We start from the raw sequence: 16,828 nt of genomic DNA, 5'->3' as shown, positions 1-16,828 counted from the left end.
TAAAAGGGCAAAGATTAAAGATAAGGAGACAGTATTGTAATCAACAGGGAAAAGTAACATACAAGGTAACTCCCATTAAGCTAACTTTTCAGCAGAAACTCTAAGCCAGAAGAGAGTGAGTGGCATGATATACTTAAAGTGATGAAAAGGAATAACCTGCAACCAAGAAGACTCAGCAAGGCTTTTATTCACATTTCATGGAAAGATCGAAAGTTTTACAGACAAAAACTAAAAGAGGTCAGCACCATCAAACCAGCTTTACAAGAAGTGTTAAAAGAACCTCTCCAAGTTGAAAAGAGAAGGCCACAGCTAAAGCTCCCTGGTAAAGGCAAACATGTCAACGATAGTAGGAAGGTTAAAAGGTCATCTATATCCAAAATAAGTAGTTAAGGGATATACACACACACAAAGATGTCAAAAACTAAATGTTGAGAGTGGTGTAGTAAAAACGAAGGGTTGTTAAAATGCTGGGAAGATTATGTTCAAAATCCCTTAAGCTAGGCTTCAGCAGTATGCGAACCGAGAACTTCCAGATGTTCAAGCTGGTTTAGAAAAGGCAGGGGAATCAGAGATCAAATTGCCAACATCTGTTGGATCATAGAGAAAGCAAGGGGATTTCCAGGAAAACACTTACTTCTGCTTCATTGACTACACGAAAGCCTTTGACTGTGTGGATCACAACAAACTGTGGAAAATTCTTAAAGTGGTGGGAATACCAGACCACATTACCTGCCTCCTGAGAAATCTGTATGCAGAACAAGAAGCAACAATTAGAACTGGATATGGAACACAAACTGGTTCAAAATTGGGAAAGGATTACGTCAAGGCTGTATATTGGAACCCTGCCTGTTTAACTTATATGCAGGGTACATCATGCAAAATGCCAGACTGGACCACTCACAAGCTGGAATCAAGATTGCCGGGAGAAATCAACAACCTCAGATATGCAGAATATACCACTCTAATGGCAAAAAGCAAAGAGGAACTAAAGAGCTTCTTGATGAGGGTTAAAGAGGAGAGTGAAAAAGCTGGCTTAAAACTCAACATTCAAAAAACTAAGATCATGACATCCAGCCCCATCACTTCATGCAAACAGAAGGGGAAGACATGGAGCAGTCACAGGCTTCCTTCTCCTGGCTCCAGAATCGCTGAGACAGTGGCTGCAGCCATGAAATGAAAAGACGCTTGCTCCTTGGAAGGAAAGCCGTGACAAACCTAGACAGGGTGTTAAAAAACAGAGATGTCACTTTGCCAACAAACGTCTATATAGACAAAGCTATGTTCTTTCCAGTAGTCACATAAAGATATGAGAGTTGGATCACAAAGAAGGCTGAGCCCTGACGGATTGATGCTTTTGAACTGTGGTGCTGGAGAAGACTCTTGAGAGTCCCTTGGACAGCAAGGAGATCAAATCAGTCAATCCTAAAGGAAAGCAAACCTAAATATTCATTGAAAGGACTGATGCTGAAGCTCCAATACTTTGCCCACTTGATGCAAAGAGCTGACTGATTGGAAAAGACCCTGATGCTGGGAAAGATTGAAGGCAGGAGGAGAAGGGGACGACAGAGGATGAGATGGTTGGATGGCATCACCAACTCAATGGACATGAGTTTGCACAAGCTCTGGGAGATAGTGAAGGACAGGGGAACCTGGTGTGCTGCAGTCCATGGGGCACAAAGAATTGGACAGGACTTAGTCACTGAACAACAACTGCAAGAACAAATGCATATGTGTGTGTGTGTAAATGGGGGAATGTAGTGAATAACTCTGAATACCTTTTGATGGTGGCATGTTGATGGGACTACAAAATGGCGAAGCAGAACGTGCTCTCCTGCGAGAATTCCAAAATTACAACTCGCTGCTAAACAACCGTTGACAGGAGAATGTTGGATCCCATCAAAAAAAGATACCCCACGTCCAAGGGCAAAGGAGAAGCCCCAGCAAGACAGTAGGAGGGGCAAAATTGCATTTAGAATCAAACCCCATACCTGCCAGAGACGCTCAGAGGGCTCAGACAAAGCTTATGCGCACCATGAGCCCACAGAGACTGAGCCAGAATTGTGTTTGCATGTCTCCTGTGGGGGTACAGGCCAGCAGTGGCCTGCCACACGGGCAGGGGCTCTGGGTGCAGCAGACCTGGGTATGGCATAAGCCCTCTTAGAGGTGGTTGCCATTAACCTCACCACAGAGCCATCAGAACTTACCCAGGACTGGGAAACAGGCTCTGGGAGGGCACAAAAAGAACCTTGCACACCAGGACCCAGGAGAAAGGAGCCGTGACCCCACAAGAGACTGCCCCAGGCTTGCCCGGGAGTCTCCGGGGGAGGCGTGGGTCGGCGGTGGCCTGCTGCAGGGTCGGGGGCACTGAGTGCAGCAGTGCGTGCAGGACCTGCTGAAGGAGGTCGCCATTATCCTCACCACCTCCACCATAGTTTGGCCTCAGGTCAAACAACAGGGAGGGAACACAGCCCCTTCCATCAACAGATCAGATCAGATCAGTCGCTCAACCGTGTCCGACTCTTTGCAACCCCATGAATCGCAGCACGCCAGGCCACCCTGTCCATCACCAACTCCCGGAGTTCACCCAGACTCACATCCATAGAGTCGGTGATGCCATCCAGCCATCTCATCCCCTGTCGTCCCCTTCTCCTCCTGCCCCCAATCCCTCCCAGCATCAGAGTCTTTTCCAATGAGTCAACTCTTCACATGAGGTGGCCAAAGTACTGGAGTTTCAGCTTTAGCATCATTCCTTCCAAAGAAATCCCAGGGCTGATCTCCTTCAGAATGGACCGGTTGGCTCTCCTTGCAGTCCAAGGGACTCTCAAGAGTCTTCTTCAACACCACAGTTCAAAAGCATCAATTCTTCAGCGCTCAACCTTCTTCACAGTCCAACTCTCACATCCATATATGACCACAGGAAAAACCATAGCCTTGACTAGACGAACTTCTGTTGGCAAAGTAATGTCTCTGCTTTTGAATATGCTATCTAGGTTGGTCATAACTTTCCTTCCAAGGAGTAAGCATCTTTTAATTTCATGGCTGCAGTCACCATCTGCAGTAATTTTGGAGCCCAGGAAAATAAAGTCTGACACTGTTTCCACTGTTTCCCCATCTATTTCCCATGAAGTGATGGGACCAGATGCCATGATCTTCGTTTTTGAATGTTGAGCTTTAAGCCAACTTTTTCACTCTCCACTTTCACTTTCATCAAGAGGCTTGTGAGTTCCTCTTCACTTTCTGCCACAAGGGTGGTGTCATCTGCATATCTGAGGTGATTGATATTTCTCCCGGCAATGTTGATTCCAGCTTGTGTTTCTTCCAGTCCAGCGTTTCTCATGATGTACTCTGCATATAAGTTAAATAAACAGGGTGACAATATACAGCCTTGACGAACTCCTTTTCCTATTGGAACCAGTCTGTTGTTCCACGTCCAGGTCTAACTGTTGCTTCCTGACCTGCATACAAATTTCTCAAGAGGCAGACCAGGTGGTCTGGTATTCCCATCTTTTTCAGAATTTTCCACAGTTTATTGTAATCCATACAGTCAAAGGCTTTGGCATAGTCAATAAAGCAGAAATAGATGCTTTTCTGGAACTCTCTTGCTTTTTCCATGATCCAGCAGATGTTGGCAATTTGATCTCTGGTTCCTCTGCCTTTTCTAAAACCAGCTTGAACATCAGGAAGTTCACAGATCACATATTGCTGAAGCCTGGCTTGGAGAATTTTGAGCATTGCTTTACTAGCGTGTGAGATGAGTGCAATTGTGCGGTAGTTTGAGCATTCTTTGGCATTGCCTTTCTTTGGGATTGAAATGAAAACTGACCTTTTCCAGTCCTGTGGCCACTGCTGAGTTTTCCAAATTTGCTGGCATATTGAGTGAAGCACTTTCACAGCATCATCTTTCAGGATTTGGAATAGCTCCACTGGAATGCCATCACCTCCACTAGCTTTGTTCGTAGTGATGCTTTCTAAGGCCCACTGGACTTCACATTCCAGGATATCTGGCTCTAGGTCAGTGATCACACCATCGTGATTATCTGGGTCGTGAAGATCTTTTTTGTACAGTTCTTCTGTGTATTCCTGCCATCTCTTCTTAATATCTTCTGCTTCTGTTAGGTCCATACCATTTCTGTCCTTTATCGAGCCCATCTTTGCATGAAATGTTCCTTTGGTATCTCTGATTTTCTTGAAGAGATCCCTAGTCTTTCCCATTCTGTTGTTTTCCTCTATTTCTTTGCATTGATCGATGAAGAAGGCTTTCTTATCTCTTCTTGCTATTCTTTGGAACTCTGCATTCAGATGTTTATATCTTTCCTTTTCTCCTTTGCTTTTCGCTTCTCTTCTTTTCACAGCTATTTGTAAGGCCTCCCCAGACAGCCATTTTGCTTTTTTGCATTTCTTTTCCATGGGGATGGTCTTGATCCCTGTCTCCTGTACAATGTCACGAACCTCATTGCATAGTTCATCAGGAACTCTATCTATCAGATCTAGGCCCTTAAATCTATTTCTCACTTCCACTGTATAATCATAAGGGATTTGATTTAGGTCATACCTGAATAGTCTAGTGGTTTTCCCTACTTTCTTCAATTTAAGTCTGAATTTGGCAATAAGGAGTTCATGGTCTGAGCCACAGTCAGCTCCTGGTCTTGTTTTTGCTGACTGTATAGAGCTTCTCCATCTTTGGCTGCAAAGAATATAATCAATCTGATTTCAGTGTTGACCATCTGGTGATGTCCATGTATAGAGTCTTCTCTTGTGTTGTTGGAAGAGGGTGTTTGTTATGACCAGTGCATTTTCTTGGCAAAACTCTATTAGTCTTTGCCCTGCTTCATTCCGTATTCCAAGGCCAAATTTGCCTGTTACTCCAGGTGTTTCTTGACTTCCTACTTTTGCATTCCAGTCCCCTATAATGAAAAGGACATCTTTTTTGGGTGTTAGTTCTGAAAGGTCTTGTAGGTCTTCATAGAACCGTTCAACTTCAGCTTCTTCAGCATTACCGGTTGGGGCATAGACTTGGATTACTGTGATATTGAATGGTTTGCCTTGGAAACAAACAGAGATCATTCTGTCGTTTTTGAGATTGCATCCAAGTACTGCATTTCAGACCCTTTTGTTGACCATGATGGCCACTCCATTTCTTCTGAGGGATTCCTGCCCGCAGTAGTAGATATAATGGTCATCTGAGTTAAATTCACCCATTCCAGTCCATTTCAGTTCACTGATTCCTAGAATGTCGACATTCACTCTTGCCATCTCCACTTCCAATTTATCTTGATTCATGGACCCGACATTCCAGGTTCCTATGCAATATTGTTCTTTACAGCATCGGACCTTGCTTCTATCACCAGTCACATCCACAGCTGGGTGTTCTTTTTGCTTTGGCTCCATCCCTTCATTCTTTCTGGAGTTATTTCTCCACTGATCTCCAGTAGCATATTGGGCACCTACTGACTTGGGGAGTTTCTCTTTCAGTATCCTATCATTTTGCCTTTTCATACTGTTCATGGGGTTCTCAAGGCAAGAATACTGAAGTGGTTTGCCAGTCCCTTCTCCAGTGGACCACATTCTGTCAACAGAAAACTAGATAAAAGATTTACTGAGCATGGCCCGGCCCATTAGAACAAGACCCAGTTTCCCCCTCAGTCAGTCTCTCCCATCAGGAAGCTTCCGTAAGCCTCTTATCCTTCTCCATCAGAGGGCAGACAGACTGACAACCACAGTCACAGAAAACTAACCAAACTGATCACATGAACCACAGCCTTGACTAACTCAATGAAACTGGGCCATGCCGTGTAGGGCCACCCAAGACAGATGGGTCATGGTGGAGAATTCTGACAAAATATGGTCCACTGGAGAAGGAAATGGCAAACCACTTCACTATTCTTGCCTTGAGAACCCCATGAACAGTATGAAAAGGGGAAAAGACAGAACACTGAAAGATAAACTCATCACATCGGGAGGTGCCCAATATGGTCCTGGAGATCAGTGGAGAAATAACTCCAGAAAGAATGAAGAGACAGAGCCAAAGCAAAAACAACACCCAGCTGTGGATGTGACTGTGATGGAAGTAAAGTCCGATGCTGTAAAGAGCAATATTGCATAGGAACCTGGAATGTCAGGTCCAGGAATCAAGATAAATTGGAAGTGATCAAACAGGAGATGGCAAGAGTGAATATCGACATTCTAGGAATCAGCAAACTAAAATGGACTGGAATGGATGAATTTAACTCAGATGACCATTATATCTCCTACTGTGGGCAAGAATCCCTTACAAGAAATGGAGTGGCCATCATGGTCAACAAAAGAGTCCAAAATGCAGTACTTGGATGCAATCTCAAAAACGACAGAATGATCTCTGTTCATTTCCAAGGCAAACCATTCAATATCACAGTAATTCAAGTCTGTGCCCCGACCAGTAATGCTGAAGAAGCTGAAGTCGAATGGTTCTGTGAAGACCTACAAGACCTTCTAGAACTAACACCCCCCAAAAATGTCCTTTTCATTATGGGGGACTGGAATGCAAAAGTAGGAAGTCAAGAGATACCTGGAGTAACAGGCAAATTTGGCCTTGGAGTACAAAATGAAGCAGGGCAAAGGCTAACAGAGTTTTGCCAAGGAATGCACTGGTCATAGCAAACACCCTCTTCCAACAACACAAGAGAAGACTCTACACATGGACATCACCAGATGGTCAATATTGAAATCAGGTTGATTATATTCTTTACAGCCAAAGATGGAGAAGTGCCGGGAGCCGGCGAGAGACATTCCACTCGTGACAAAGGTCATGAGGAAGGGGGCTCGGCATACGCAAAGGCGGGATCGAGCCTCGGGAGTGCCCCCGGATATTCTCGAGCATCTACCCCCCAAAAAACCAGAGTCTGCCTACTTTATTGCTTTGTGCTCTCACCTCTGACTTTACTGGGGGCTGTCCCCCACCACCATCTCACTCTCTCTGTCAAAGAGTTAACTTACAGCTCCAATTAATAAAGTTCCTGGGCAATTAGGAGTGTTTAAATCCAAACCCCTCAGATGGCTCTCTAACTCGCCTGACAAGTTTACCCGGACACCTACAGCTATGCATACGATTGTTTACAGTCTCCCAGCCTCCAGAGGCACGGGAAGCTTAAGATATTCAAATAGCTTAGAGCCTCTCAGAGAATTAGAAACTGTCAGAATAAAACTAGTAAAAGATTTCATTGATGAGCCAATGTTTGTTGCCAAGTTTTCACATCCCCTGAATTGTATCCTTGAATGTGCATTAATTAATATAGTTGGTATGTAGAAAAAATAAGTAGTGGCCTGGTGTTAGTAACTTTAGACCCTTAAGGTAGTAAATTCTTTCCTTTGTAAACCCATTACACATCCACCCTATAGGAACGTAATCTTATCTTCGGAAGATGGCGCCAAACCTTAAAATAATTACTCTTAGAGAAAATAAGTCTTTGTTGATAAGTGCTTGTCAAGAGTCATAAAATGTTAATAGGCCTCTGGCCAGAAGATGATGTAAATCACCTAAACCATTTGTATACGATAAATCTGCAGGAAAGAAACCCTGGTTTTTGATAAGCATCAAAGACTGCTGATTTTGCATCCCCTATTATCCTCTATGTGTAACTTAGGGTATAAAAGCCCCTGTTGAAAATAAAGCTATGGGCCTTGCTCACCAACGCTTGGTCTCCCCATGTCATTCTTCCCTTTAACTTCCAGCTGAGTGTCCATCTGGAGCGTGGATATCCTCTGCGACCATTTATTTGCCTGGGCTTCTAAGACCCACTCGAGAAGGTGTCTAAGGTGGGGCACCTTCCGCTATTCGAGAGGGCGCCTGCGGCCTCCGTGGTCAGAGCTAACCTGGTGTCACGGGTTATATTGATTTTCTGCGTAAACCAAGCCACTCAGCTTCTTTTCTCCACTGAATTTTCCTACTGAGCTATCCTCATTCTATTCCTCTTTATTATCTCTAATTAACATTTGAATAGGTCGCCTAGCCGTCTCTCCTTCGAATACCCTGGATCAGCCGGGGCTGGACCCCGGCAGAGAAGCTCTGTACAGTCAGCAAAAACAAGACCAAGAGCTGACTGTGGCTCAAATCATGAACCCCTTATTGACAAATTCAGACTTAAATTGAAGAAAGTAGGGAAAACCACTAGACCATTCAGGTATGACCTAAATCAAATCCCTTATGATTGTACAGTGGAAGTGACAAATAAATTCAAGGGATTAGATCTGATAGTGCCTGAAGAACTATGGCCGGAGGTTCGTGACACTGTACAGGAGGCAGTGATCAAGACCATCCCCAAGAAAAAGAAATGCAAAAAGGCAAAATGGTTGTCTGATGAGGCCTTACAAATAGCTGAGAAGAGAAGAGAAGCAAAAGGCAAAGGAGAAAAGGAAAGATATAACCATCTGAATGCAGAGTTCCAAAGAAGAGCAAGGAGAGATAAGAAAGCCTTCCTCAGTGATCAGTGCAAAGATAATAGAGAAAAAAAATAGAATGGGAAAGACTAAAGATCTCTTCAAGAAAATTAAAGATACCAAGGGAACATTTCATGCATAGATGGGCATAATTAAGGACAGAAACGGTATGAACCCAACAGAAGCAGATGATACTAAGAAAAGGTTGCAAGAATACACAGAAGATCTATACAAAAAAAGATCCAGATAACCACGATGGTGTGTGTGATCACTCACCTAGAGCCAGACATCCTGGAGTGAGAAGTCAAGTGGGCCTTAGGAAGCATCACTACGAACAAAGCTAGTGGAAGTAATGGAATTCCAGTTGAGCTATTTCAAATCCTGAAAGATGATGCTGTGAAAGTGCTGCACTCAATATGCCAGCAAATTTGGAAAACTCAGCAGTGGCCACAGGACTGGAAAAGGTCAGTTTTCATTCCAATCCCAAAGAAAGGCAAGGCCAAAGAATGCTCAAACTACCGCACAATTGCACTCATCTCACACGCAGCAAAGTAATGCTCAAAATTCTCCAAGCTAGGCTTCAACAGTACATAAACTGACAAGTCACAGATGTTCAAGCTGGATTTAGAAAAGGCAGAGGAACCAGAGATCAAATTGCCAACATGGACCATAGAAAAAGCAAGAGAATTTCAGAAAAACATATACTTCTGCTTCATTGACTACACTAAAGTCTTTAACTGTGTGGATCACAACAAACTGTGGAAAATTCTGAAAGAGATGGGAATATCAGACCACCTGACCTGCCTTCTGAGAAATCTGTATGCACGTCAAGAAGCCACAATTAGAACTGGACATGGAACAACAGACTGGTTCCAAATTGGGAAAGGAGTTCAGCAAGGCTGCATATTGTCACCCTGCTTGTTTAACTTATATGCAGAGCACCTCTTGTGAAATGCTAGGCTGGATGAAGCACAAGCTGGAATCAAGATTGCTGGGAGAAATATCAATAACCTCAGATATGCAGATAACATCACCCTTATGGCAGAAAGAGAAGAGGAACTAAAGACCCTCCTGATGGAATTCTATCCTAAAGGAAATCAGTCCTGAATATTCGTTGGAAGGACTGATGCTGAAACTGAAACTCCAATACTCTGGCCACCTGATGCGAAGAACTGACTCACTAGAAAAGACCCTGATGCTGGGAAAGATTGAAGGCAGAGGATTGATGGTTGGATGGCATCACAGACTTGATGGACATGAGTTTAAGTAAACCTCTGGAGTTGGTGATGGACAGGGAGGCCTGGCATGCTGCAGTCCATGGGGTCGCAAAGAGTTGGACACGACTGAGCGACTGAACTGAACTGATGCTGTAACTAGACTTATGGCAATCATTTTGAAATGCATAGAGATTCCAAATCACTATGTTGTGTAATAGGAACTAACTGTGTTGGACGTCAATTATACATCAAAAACAAAGAGGCTAATAGAAAAAGAGATCAGACTTGTGTTTGCCGAAGGAAGAGGGTGGAGGGCGGGGGGGAATTGGAGGAAGGCATTGAAAAGGTACAGAGTTCCAGTTCTAAGATAAATACTGGAGATCTGATGCACAACATAATAAATACAATTAACACGGCTGTATGTCATATATGAAAATTGTTACGAGTAAACCCTAATTGTTCTCATCACAAGGAACAATTTTTTCTACTTCTTTAATATTGTATTTATATAAGATGATGGACGTTCAGGAAACTTACTGTGATGATCAGGTCATTATGCTGCACACCTTGGACTTACACAGAGCTGTGTGTCGATTATATCTCCATAAAACTGGAAGAGAAAATAAAAAAACACCCCAAAGTAGATTCATAAAGAAATACATAGATGCGAGTTATTAAAATATGGATGCAAATTCCAGAAAAAACAGGAACAACATGGAAATGGCCTCTGGGGGGTGGGGGGCTTGGGGGTGGAGAACGTTTGGAGCAGAATCTATTATTGCTTCTTAACATTGTGAACCTGTTTCAGGCATTTCCCTTATTTTAAAAAAAATCGAACGGATAACTAGATGCAGGGGCGCACTGCAGAGAGCTTGTGTCCAGCCCGGGGAGGGGAGGGAGCAAGGCTCGGGCGGGAGATGGGTGGCAAGAGGAGGGTGCAGCGGAGCAGAGGGTGGGGGCCACTGGCTGGAGTGGAGGGTCCCTGCAGAGCTTGTGGAAGAGACAAGACAGGAGTCATGGTGAGCCTGGGGTGCACCAGGAGAAGGGATCGTCCGCTGGGTGCAAAGAGAGCGGCACAGATGAAGGCAGCTGGGGAGGGAGGCAGGGACAGGCCTGTGAGCAGGCCCTGAGGCTCCTTGGAGGGCGGACACCTGTGCTGAAGCCACGTGGTCCAAGTGGGTGATTCCGCCTGCCCACAGTGCTCCTGGAGGCAGGGACGGAGGAGGCAGACATCTGGGGGGCACCTAGCTTATGGTGGGGGGAACAGGGTCGAGGCCACGGCGCTGGGTGGAGGCTGCTGTGCTGAGGAGAGACAGGGGCAGGGGTCCTTACCCTCCTTTCTTCACCAGACCTCCGAACCTCCTACCTCCGACAGCATCTGCCGCGCAGCCAGGTGCAACCCCAGTCACCTACTACGTGAACCTTTATGTGACATCTTGTGGACACGGCGACAGAATGTGTGCCAGCCTGCCCTCAGGCTCGCATTCTGCAGGGGACACGAAGTGCTTCAGTGGTGTGGGCAGGCCTTCCATGGGGCAGTGCCCGATGCCCACAGGCCTGGGGAGTCAGGGAGAACCCCGGGGGAGCTGTGCCTAAGGGCGGCCTGGAGGCCAGTCAGAGGGGAGGGGTGCCGGGGCAGGTGTGGAGGTAGGGGAGAGATGAAGGGTTTCTGGGGGGCCACAGGGAGTTTTCTCCGGTGGGCTTCAGGCAGCAGGGGAGCCAAGGTGGGTGAGTGGGTCACATGGAGGGCACGCTGGATCTGTGGGCCTGTGTTCAAAGCCTTTTCCTCTAAGGTGACCTGGCCACGTAGGTGCTGGGTGACTGAGGGGTGTGGAGAGAAAGGAGCGAATGCCGTTTATTCGGCCGACAAGGAAATGGTCCTGGGTATCGAGAGTCTGGAAATAAGGTGCCAGGAGCCCTGGCCAGGGGAGATTGGATTGACCAGACCAGCTTGGGGCAAGGCTGGGGCCAACCGTGGGGAGCACGGCCACAGAGCCCAGGGGCAGGGGCCCGGCAGGCCGGGCACAGAGACAGAGAAGACCCGCAGGATGCCCCCTTTGGTAAGACAAGGGCGGAAGAAAGTTTGAGGAAAGAGCCAGAGCTGTAGGGAGGTTGTAGCCTGTTTGGATGGGCTCCTTGCCAGCCGGGCTTGAGCAACATCACCTTTATTTTTCCTTAATTTCCATTGAGTCAGGCTCTGCCCTAACTGCCCTAACCTATGTGCTTAGCATTTGGAACTTTGACCCAATTTGAGTCATTGCCCCATGAGCGTGCCCCGTTCCTATCTCTCCTGGCCACGTGGTGACCACTGCTCCTTCAGCCACATGGTCGTCCTCGGCCCTGACCTGAGGCTAGGCCTCTGGGGTCCCACGCTCTGTTCCCCAGGCCTCCATCTCAGTGTCCAGCCCCACGGGTACTCTTGCACATGCCCCCAGCAGATGTCCAGCCATCCCAGGCTTGGCGAGCACTGGAGACCCTCCCTCTGCCTCTCCCCACATCCCCCGCCAGACCCATCAAAGCCCAAACTTCTCCTGGTAAGACAAACCCAGTCCCAGGAACTGGGAGACGTGGTTTCTGGGAAAGCAAATATCCTTATTTATTCATCACGAGCCTGTGGTAGAAAATACAACACAGTCAATTTTTTAAAAAATGTTAAGAGGAAGTTCACATACAACATTAATAATTTTAAAGTGTGCAATTCAGTGGCGCCTAGTCAATTCACAATCCTATGGAGCCATCGTCTGAATCTTGTCCAGAACATTTTCATTGTGCCCTAAAAAGATCCAGGACCCAGCGAACAGTCACTCCCGCTTCCCTCCTAGTCCTCGCCCGCCAACCACCAGTCCGGGTTCATCTCTACAGACTCCCCTCTTCTGAGTACTTCTTATAAGTGGAATTACGTGATTGATCTGGGCCCTTGTGTCTCGTTTCTTTAACTGATCACATTGTTTTTTGAGGTCCATCCACGACGTGGCATGTATCAATACTTCATTCTTCTTTATGGCTGAATGACACTCCGTGGTGAGAGTAGACCATACTGTGTTTAATCATTTATCTGTTAATGGACACTGGGGTTCTTTCTACCTTTTGGCTACTGTGAACAGCGTTGCTATGAACGTTTGGGTGCGTGTACTTGTCTGTTTTCAATTTCTTTGGGTCTATACCGAGGAGTGGAATTGCTGGGTCATAGGATAATTCCGCATTTACATTTTGGGGGAACTGCCAAACGGTTTACCACGGCAACTGCACCACTTTCCATTCCCAGGCAAAGCGTGAGGGTTCCGATGTCTCCACACCTTCACATCACTTTTCATTTTCCTTTTTTTTTTTTGGATTTGGTGTGAAGGGTTGTCTCATTGTGGCTTTGATGTGTGTGCGTGTCCTTGACGGCTGGGGGGCTGAGCATCTCTTCACGTGCTTATTGGCGATGTGTATTTTGAGAATTGTCCATTTTGAAATTGAGTGGTGTTTGCTGCGTTCTAAAGGTTCCTATTTCTGCTTTATTGACTATGCCAAAACCTTTGACTGTGTGGATCACAATAAACTGTGGAAAATTCTGAAAGAGATGGGAAAACCAGACCACCTGATCTGCCTCTTGAGAAATTTGTATGCAGGTCAGGATGTAACAGTTAGAACTGGACATGGAACAACAGACTGGTTCCAAATAGGAAAAGGAGTTCGTCAAGGCTGTATATTGTCACCCTGTTTATTTAACTTATATGCAGAGTACATCATGAGAAATGCTGGACTGGAAGAAACACAAGCTGGAATCAAGATTGCCGGGAGAAATATCAATAAACTCAGATGTGCAGATGACACCACCCTTATGGCAGAAAGTGAAGAGGAACTCACAAGCCTCTTGATGAAAGTGAAAGTGGAGAGTGAAAAAGTTGGCTTAAAGCTCAACATTCAGAAAACGAAGATCATGGCATCCGGTCCCATCACTTCATGGGAAATAGATGGGGAAACAGTGGAAACAGTGTCAGACTTTATTTTTCTGGGCTCCAAAATCACTGCAGATGGTGACTGCAGCCATGAAATTAAAAGATGCTTACTCCTTGGAAGGAAAGTTATGACCAACCTAGATAGCATATTCAAAAGCAGAGACATTCCTTTGCCAACAAAGGTCCATCTAGTCAAGGCTATGGTTTTTCCTGTGGTCATGTATGGATGTGAGAGTTGGACTGTGAAGAAGGCTGAGCGCCGAAGAATTGATGCTTTTGAACTGTGGTGTTGGAGAAGACTCTTGAGAGTCCCTTGGACTGCAAGGAGATCCAACCAGTCCATTCTGAAGAACATCAGCCCTGGGATTTCTTTGGAAGGAATGATGCTAAAGCTGAAACCCCAGTACTTTGGCCACCTCATGCGAAGAGTTGACTCATTGGAAAAGACTCTGATGCTGGGAGGGATTGGGGGCAGGAGGAGAAGGGGATGACAGAGGATGAGATGGCTGGCTGGCATCACTGACTCAATGGACGTGAGTCTGAGTGAACTCTGGGAGTTGGTGATGGACAGGGAGGCCTGGTGTGCTGCGATTCATGGGGTCGCAAAGAGTCGGGGACACGACTGAGCGACTGATCTGATCTGATGTGAAAGGTCCCTTACACATTCTGAACACTGGATCCTTATCAGATTTACAGTTTGCAAATACCCCCCCTTCACTGCATTGCTTTCCCTCTCTCAATAGTGTTCTTTGACGCACAAAAGTTTCAAAATCAGATGAAGCCAGCTTACTTTTTTTTCTTTTGTTCTTATGCTTCTGGAGTCATATCTAAGGGTCCATCACTGAATCCAAGTCAAGAAACCTCTGTTTTCCCCTAAGAGCTTTCATTTATAAGCTCTTATATTTAGGTTCACAAAAATTAACTAAAAAGGGATTTAACTTTTGTGTATATGGTATGAGGTAAAGGTGACAGATGATTTTCATTCAACTCTTTTTTAAAAATATTTTATTGAAATATAGTTTATTTACAATGTGTTAGTTTCAGGTATATAGGAAAGATTCGTATATATAGCCTTTGTGATATATACGAATCCTAAAGATTCAGTGTATATATATATATACACTGAATATATATATATATACACTGAATATATATATATATATATACACTGAATCTTTAGGATTCGTATATATATGTTAGATTCTTTTCTATTTTTTTGTGTGTGTGTTACAGCTCTATTTTATTTAGAAGACAGCAGGAGAGTGAGAGAGAGAGAGAGAGAAAGAGAGAGCGTGCGTGCACACGGGAGATAGAGTCCCAGATTCTTTTCTATTATAGATTACTATAAGATATTGAGTCAAAGTTCCCTGTGATATACAGTAAGTCCTTGTTGGTTATCTCTTTTATATACAGTAGTGTGTATATGTTAGCCTCAGACTCCTAATTTATCCTCTCCCATCCTTTCCCCTTTGGTAACCATAAATTTGTTTTCTATGTCTGTGAGTCTATTTCTGCTTTGTAAAGAACTTCATCTGTATCACTTTTTCAGATTCCACATATAAGTGAGGTCATATGATATTTGTCCTTCTCTGACTTACTTCACGTAGTGTGACCATCTCTGGGTCCATCCATGTTGCTGCAAACGGCACGACGTCGTTGTTTCCTGTGGCTCCCCCAGCCCCAGCTCGGCAAAGGCTAGGACCTGCCCTTGGGATGCTGGTGCAAGGGCCCTCTCCTCCTTCCTCAGTGGCCGGCACCCAGGGATGGAAGCTGGAGAGGAGAGAGCGTCCAGGTTGTAGGATGAGTCTGCGAGCTGCTGCTCAGGAGGCTGCTCCCCATCCAGCCTGGTTCCCTCGTCCCCCTCCCTCGGCCGGGCGGGCAGGCGGGCAGGCGGGCACCGGCACACGAAGCATGAGCTGGGGGAGGGGGCAGAGAGAGGGCTGCCGTCTCCTCTGCCCCTCTCTGAGCTGGTGAGCTGGGCCGTGTTGGACTTTTGAATGAGGCCCACCGGCCTGGGGTTCCCGCTCCCCAGATGGACCTCCCCAGGAGACACAGGGACAACTTCACTGAAGCTCCCCTTTACCCCCGAATGCTCGGATTCTCTGGGGCCAGAAGCTTCCCTCCAGAGAGGATGACGGGGCCCAGCGAGTGTCTAGGGCCTCCGGCTGTTCAGCGTCAGGTGGGTGAGGCAACAGGTGTTTGAGAAAAGCAGTCCCCAGGGTGGAGAGACGGTGAAGGGGGCCAGGGGGAGAGGCAAGCAGGGGTCCACCACCCGCACCCCTCGCCGGGCTTGAGGGCCAGAGTGCGGGGCATTGCTTGGCCCTGTGAGCAGGGGGAGCGGCCCACAGGGCCCCTCTGTGATCTGAGGTGTGGGCAAGTCACTGCCTCTGAGCTGCGGGGGCAGCCGGCTTTGGGCATCCAGCCAACAAGTCTGGTTTCCATCGTGAGACTGACCTGGCTGGCAGCCCTGGGCAGATCTGGGCAAACAGGTGAGCTGCTGAGGTTCCTCCCACCCCGAACGGACAGGCAGGATTGGCCCTGGGGAAGGGGCTGGACCTAAGTCCTCAGCTCTGGCTCTGAGCCTGAGGTCCAAGCTGCCTTCAGCTTCTGCTGTGCTGACCGCAGCCTCCCATCCCCGGCCTCTGTCTCCAAGCACCTGGCTTGCAGGTCCTCCCAGGAGCCATGGATCCTAGAGGTGAGTGGGGAGAGCCAAGAGCTCCAGGACCGGGGGAGTGGGCAACTCTCGAGGGATCTGACCATATGGCCAAGCGTGCCCAGTGGGGTTAGAGCTGGTGGTCCTGAACCGGGAGATGGGTGCAGAGAAGGCCTTATGTGTGTGGTGGGTGGTCGCCGGCAGGAATGGTGATGGCTCTCAGGGAAGTAGGGCTTCTCTGCTGGCTCAGGCAGGTAGAGAATCCACCTGCCATGCAGGAGACCGAGGTTCAGTCCCTGGGCAGGAAAGATCCCCTGGAGAAGGGAATGGCTACCCACTCCAGTATTCTTGCCTGGGGAATTCCACAGACAGAGGAGCCTGGACGTGCCCAGGGTGGTGGAGGGTGGAGGGCAGACCCTTGAGGGCAGCTGTCCTGATTCAACAGCCAGGTCTCCCCCAGGTAGAAGCACCCCCAACAGGCGCATCTCCGGAGCTCTCTCTCTTTCCTCCACTTGTCTGGGCCCCAGAGGAGGGAGCAGATGGTCACCGAAGGACTTCCTTCTGCTGTGAAGACTGCCCGGTCAAAGGCCCTCCCGGGTCAA

The 16,828-nt window shown here is 46.9% G+C and overlaps 1 protein-coding gene across 1 annotated transcript in view; it reads left to right on the top strand.

Moving 5' to 3' along the window:
* Window positions 1–15,826: 15,826 nt before the first annotated feature.
* Window positions 15,827–16,828, top strand: part of ABO (ABO, alpha 1-3-N-acetylgalactosaminyltransferase and alpha 1-3-galactosyltransferase) — a 36,766-nt gene continuing 35,764 nt past the window's right edge. Inside the window, 1 exon segment of the mRNA XM_006062489.4 lies at window positions 15,827–16,268. Coding sequence (XP_006062551.4) covers window positions 16,256–16,268 — 13 coding nt within the window. The 5' untranslated portion in view covers window positions 15,827–16,255.

This window comes from Bubalus bubalis, chromosome 12 (assembly GCF_019923935.1).
Source record: "Bubalus bubalis isolate 160015118507 breed Murrah chromosome 12, NDDB_SH_1, whole genome shotgun sequence".
NCBI lineage: Eukaryota > Metazoa > Chordata > Mammalia > Artiodactyla > Bovidae > Bubalus > Bubalus bubalis.
The sequence above is the reverse complement of the archived record's forward strand: the minus strand, read 5'-3'. Positions and strand labels throughout refer to the sequence as shown.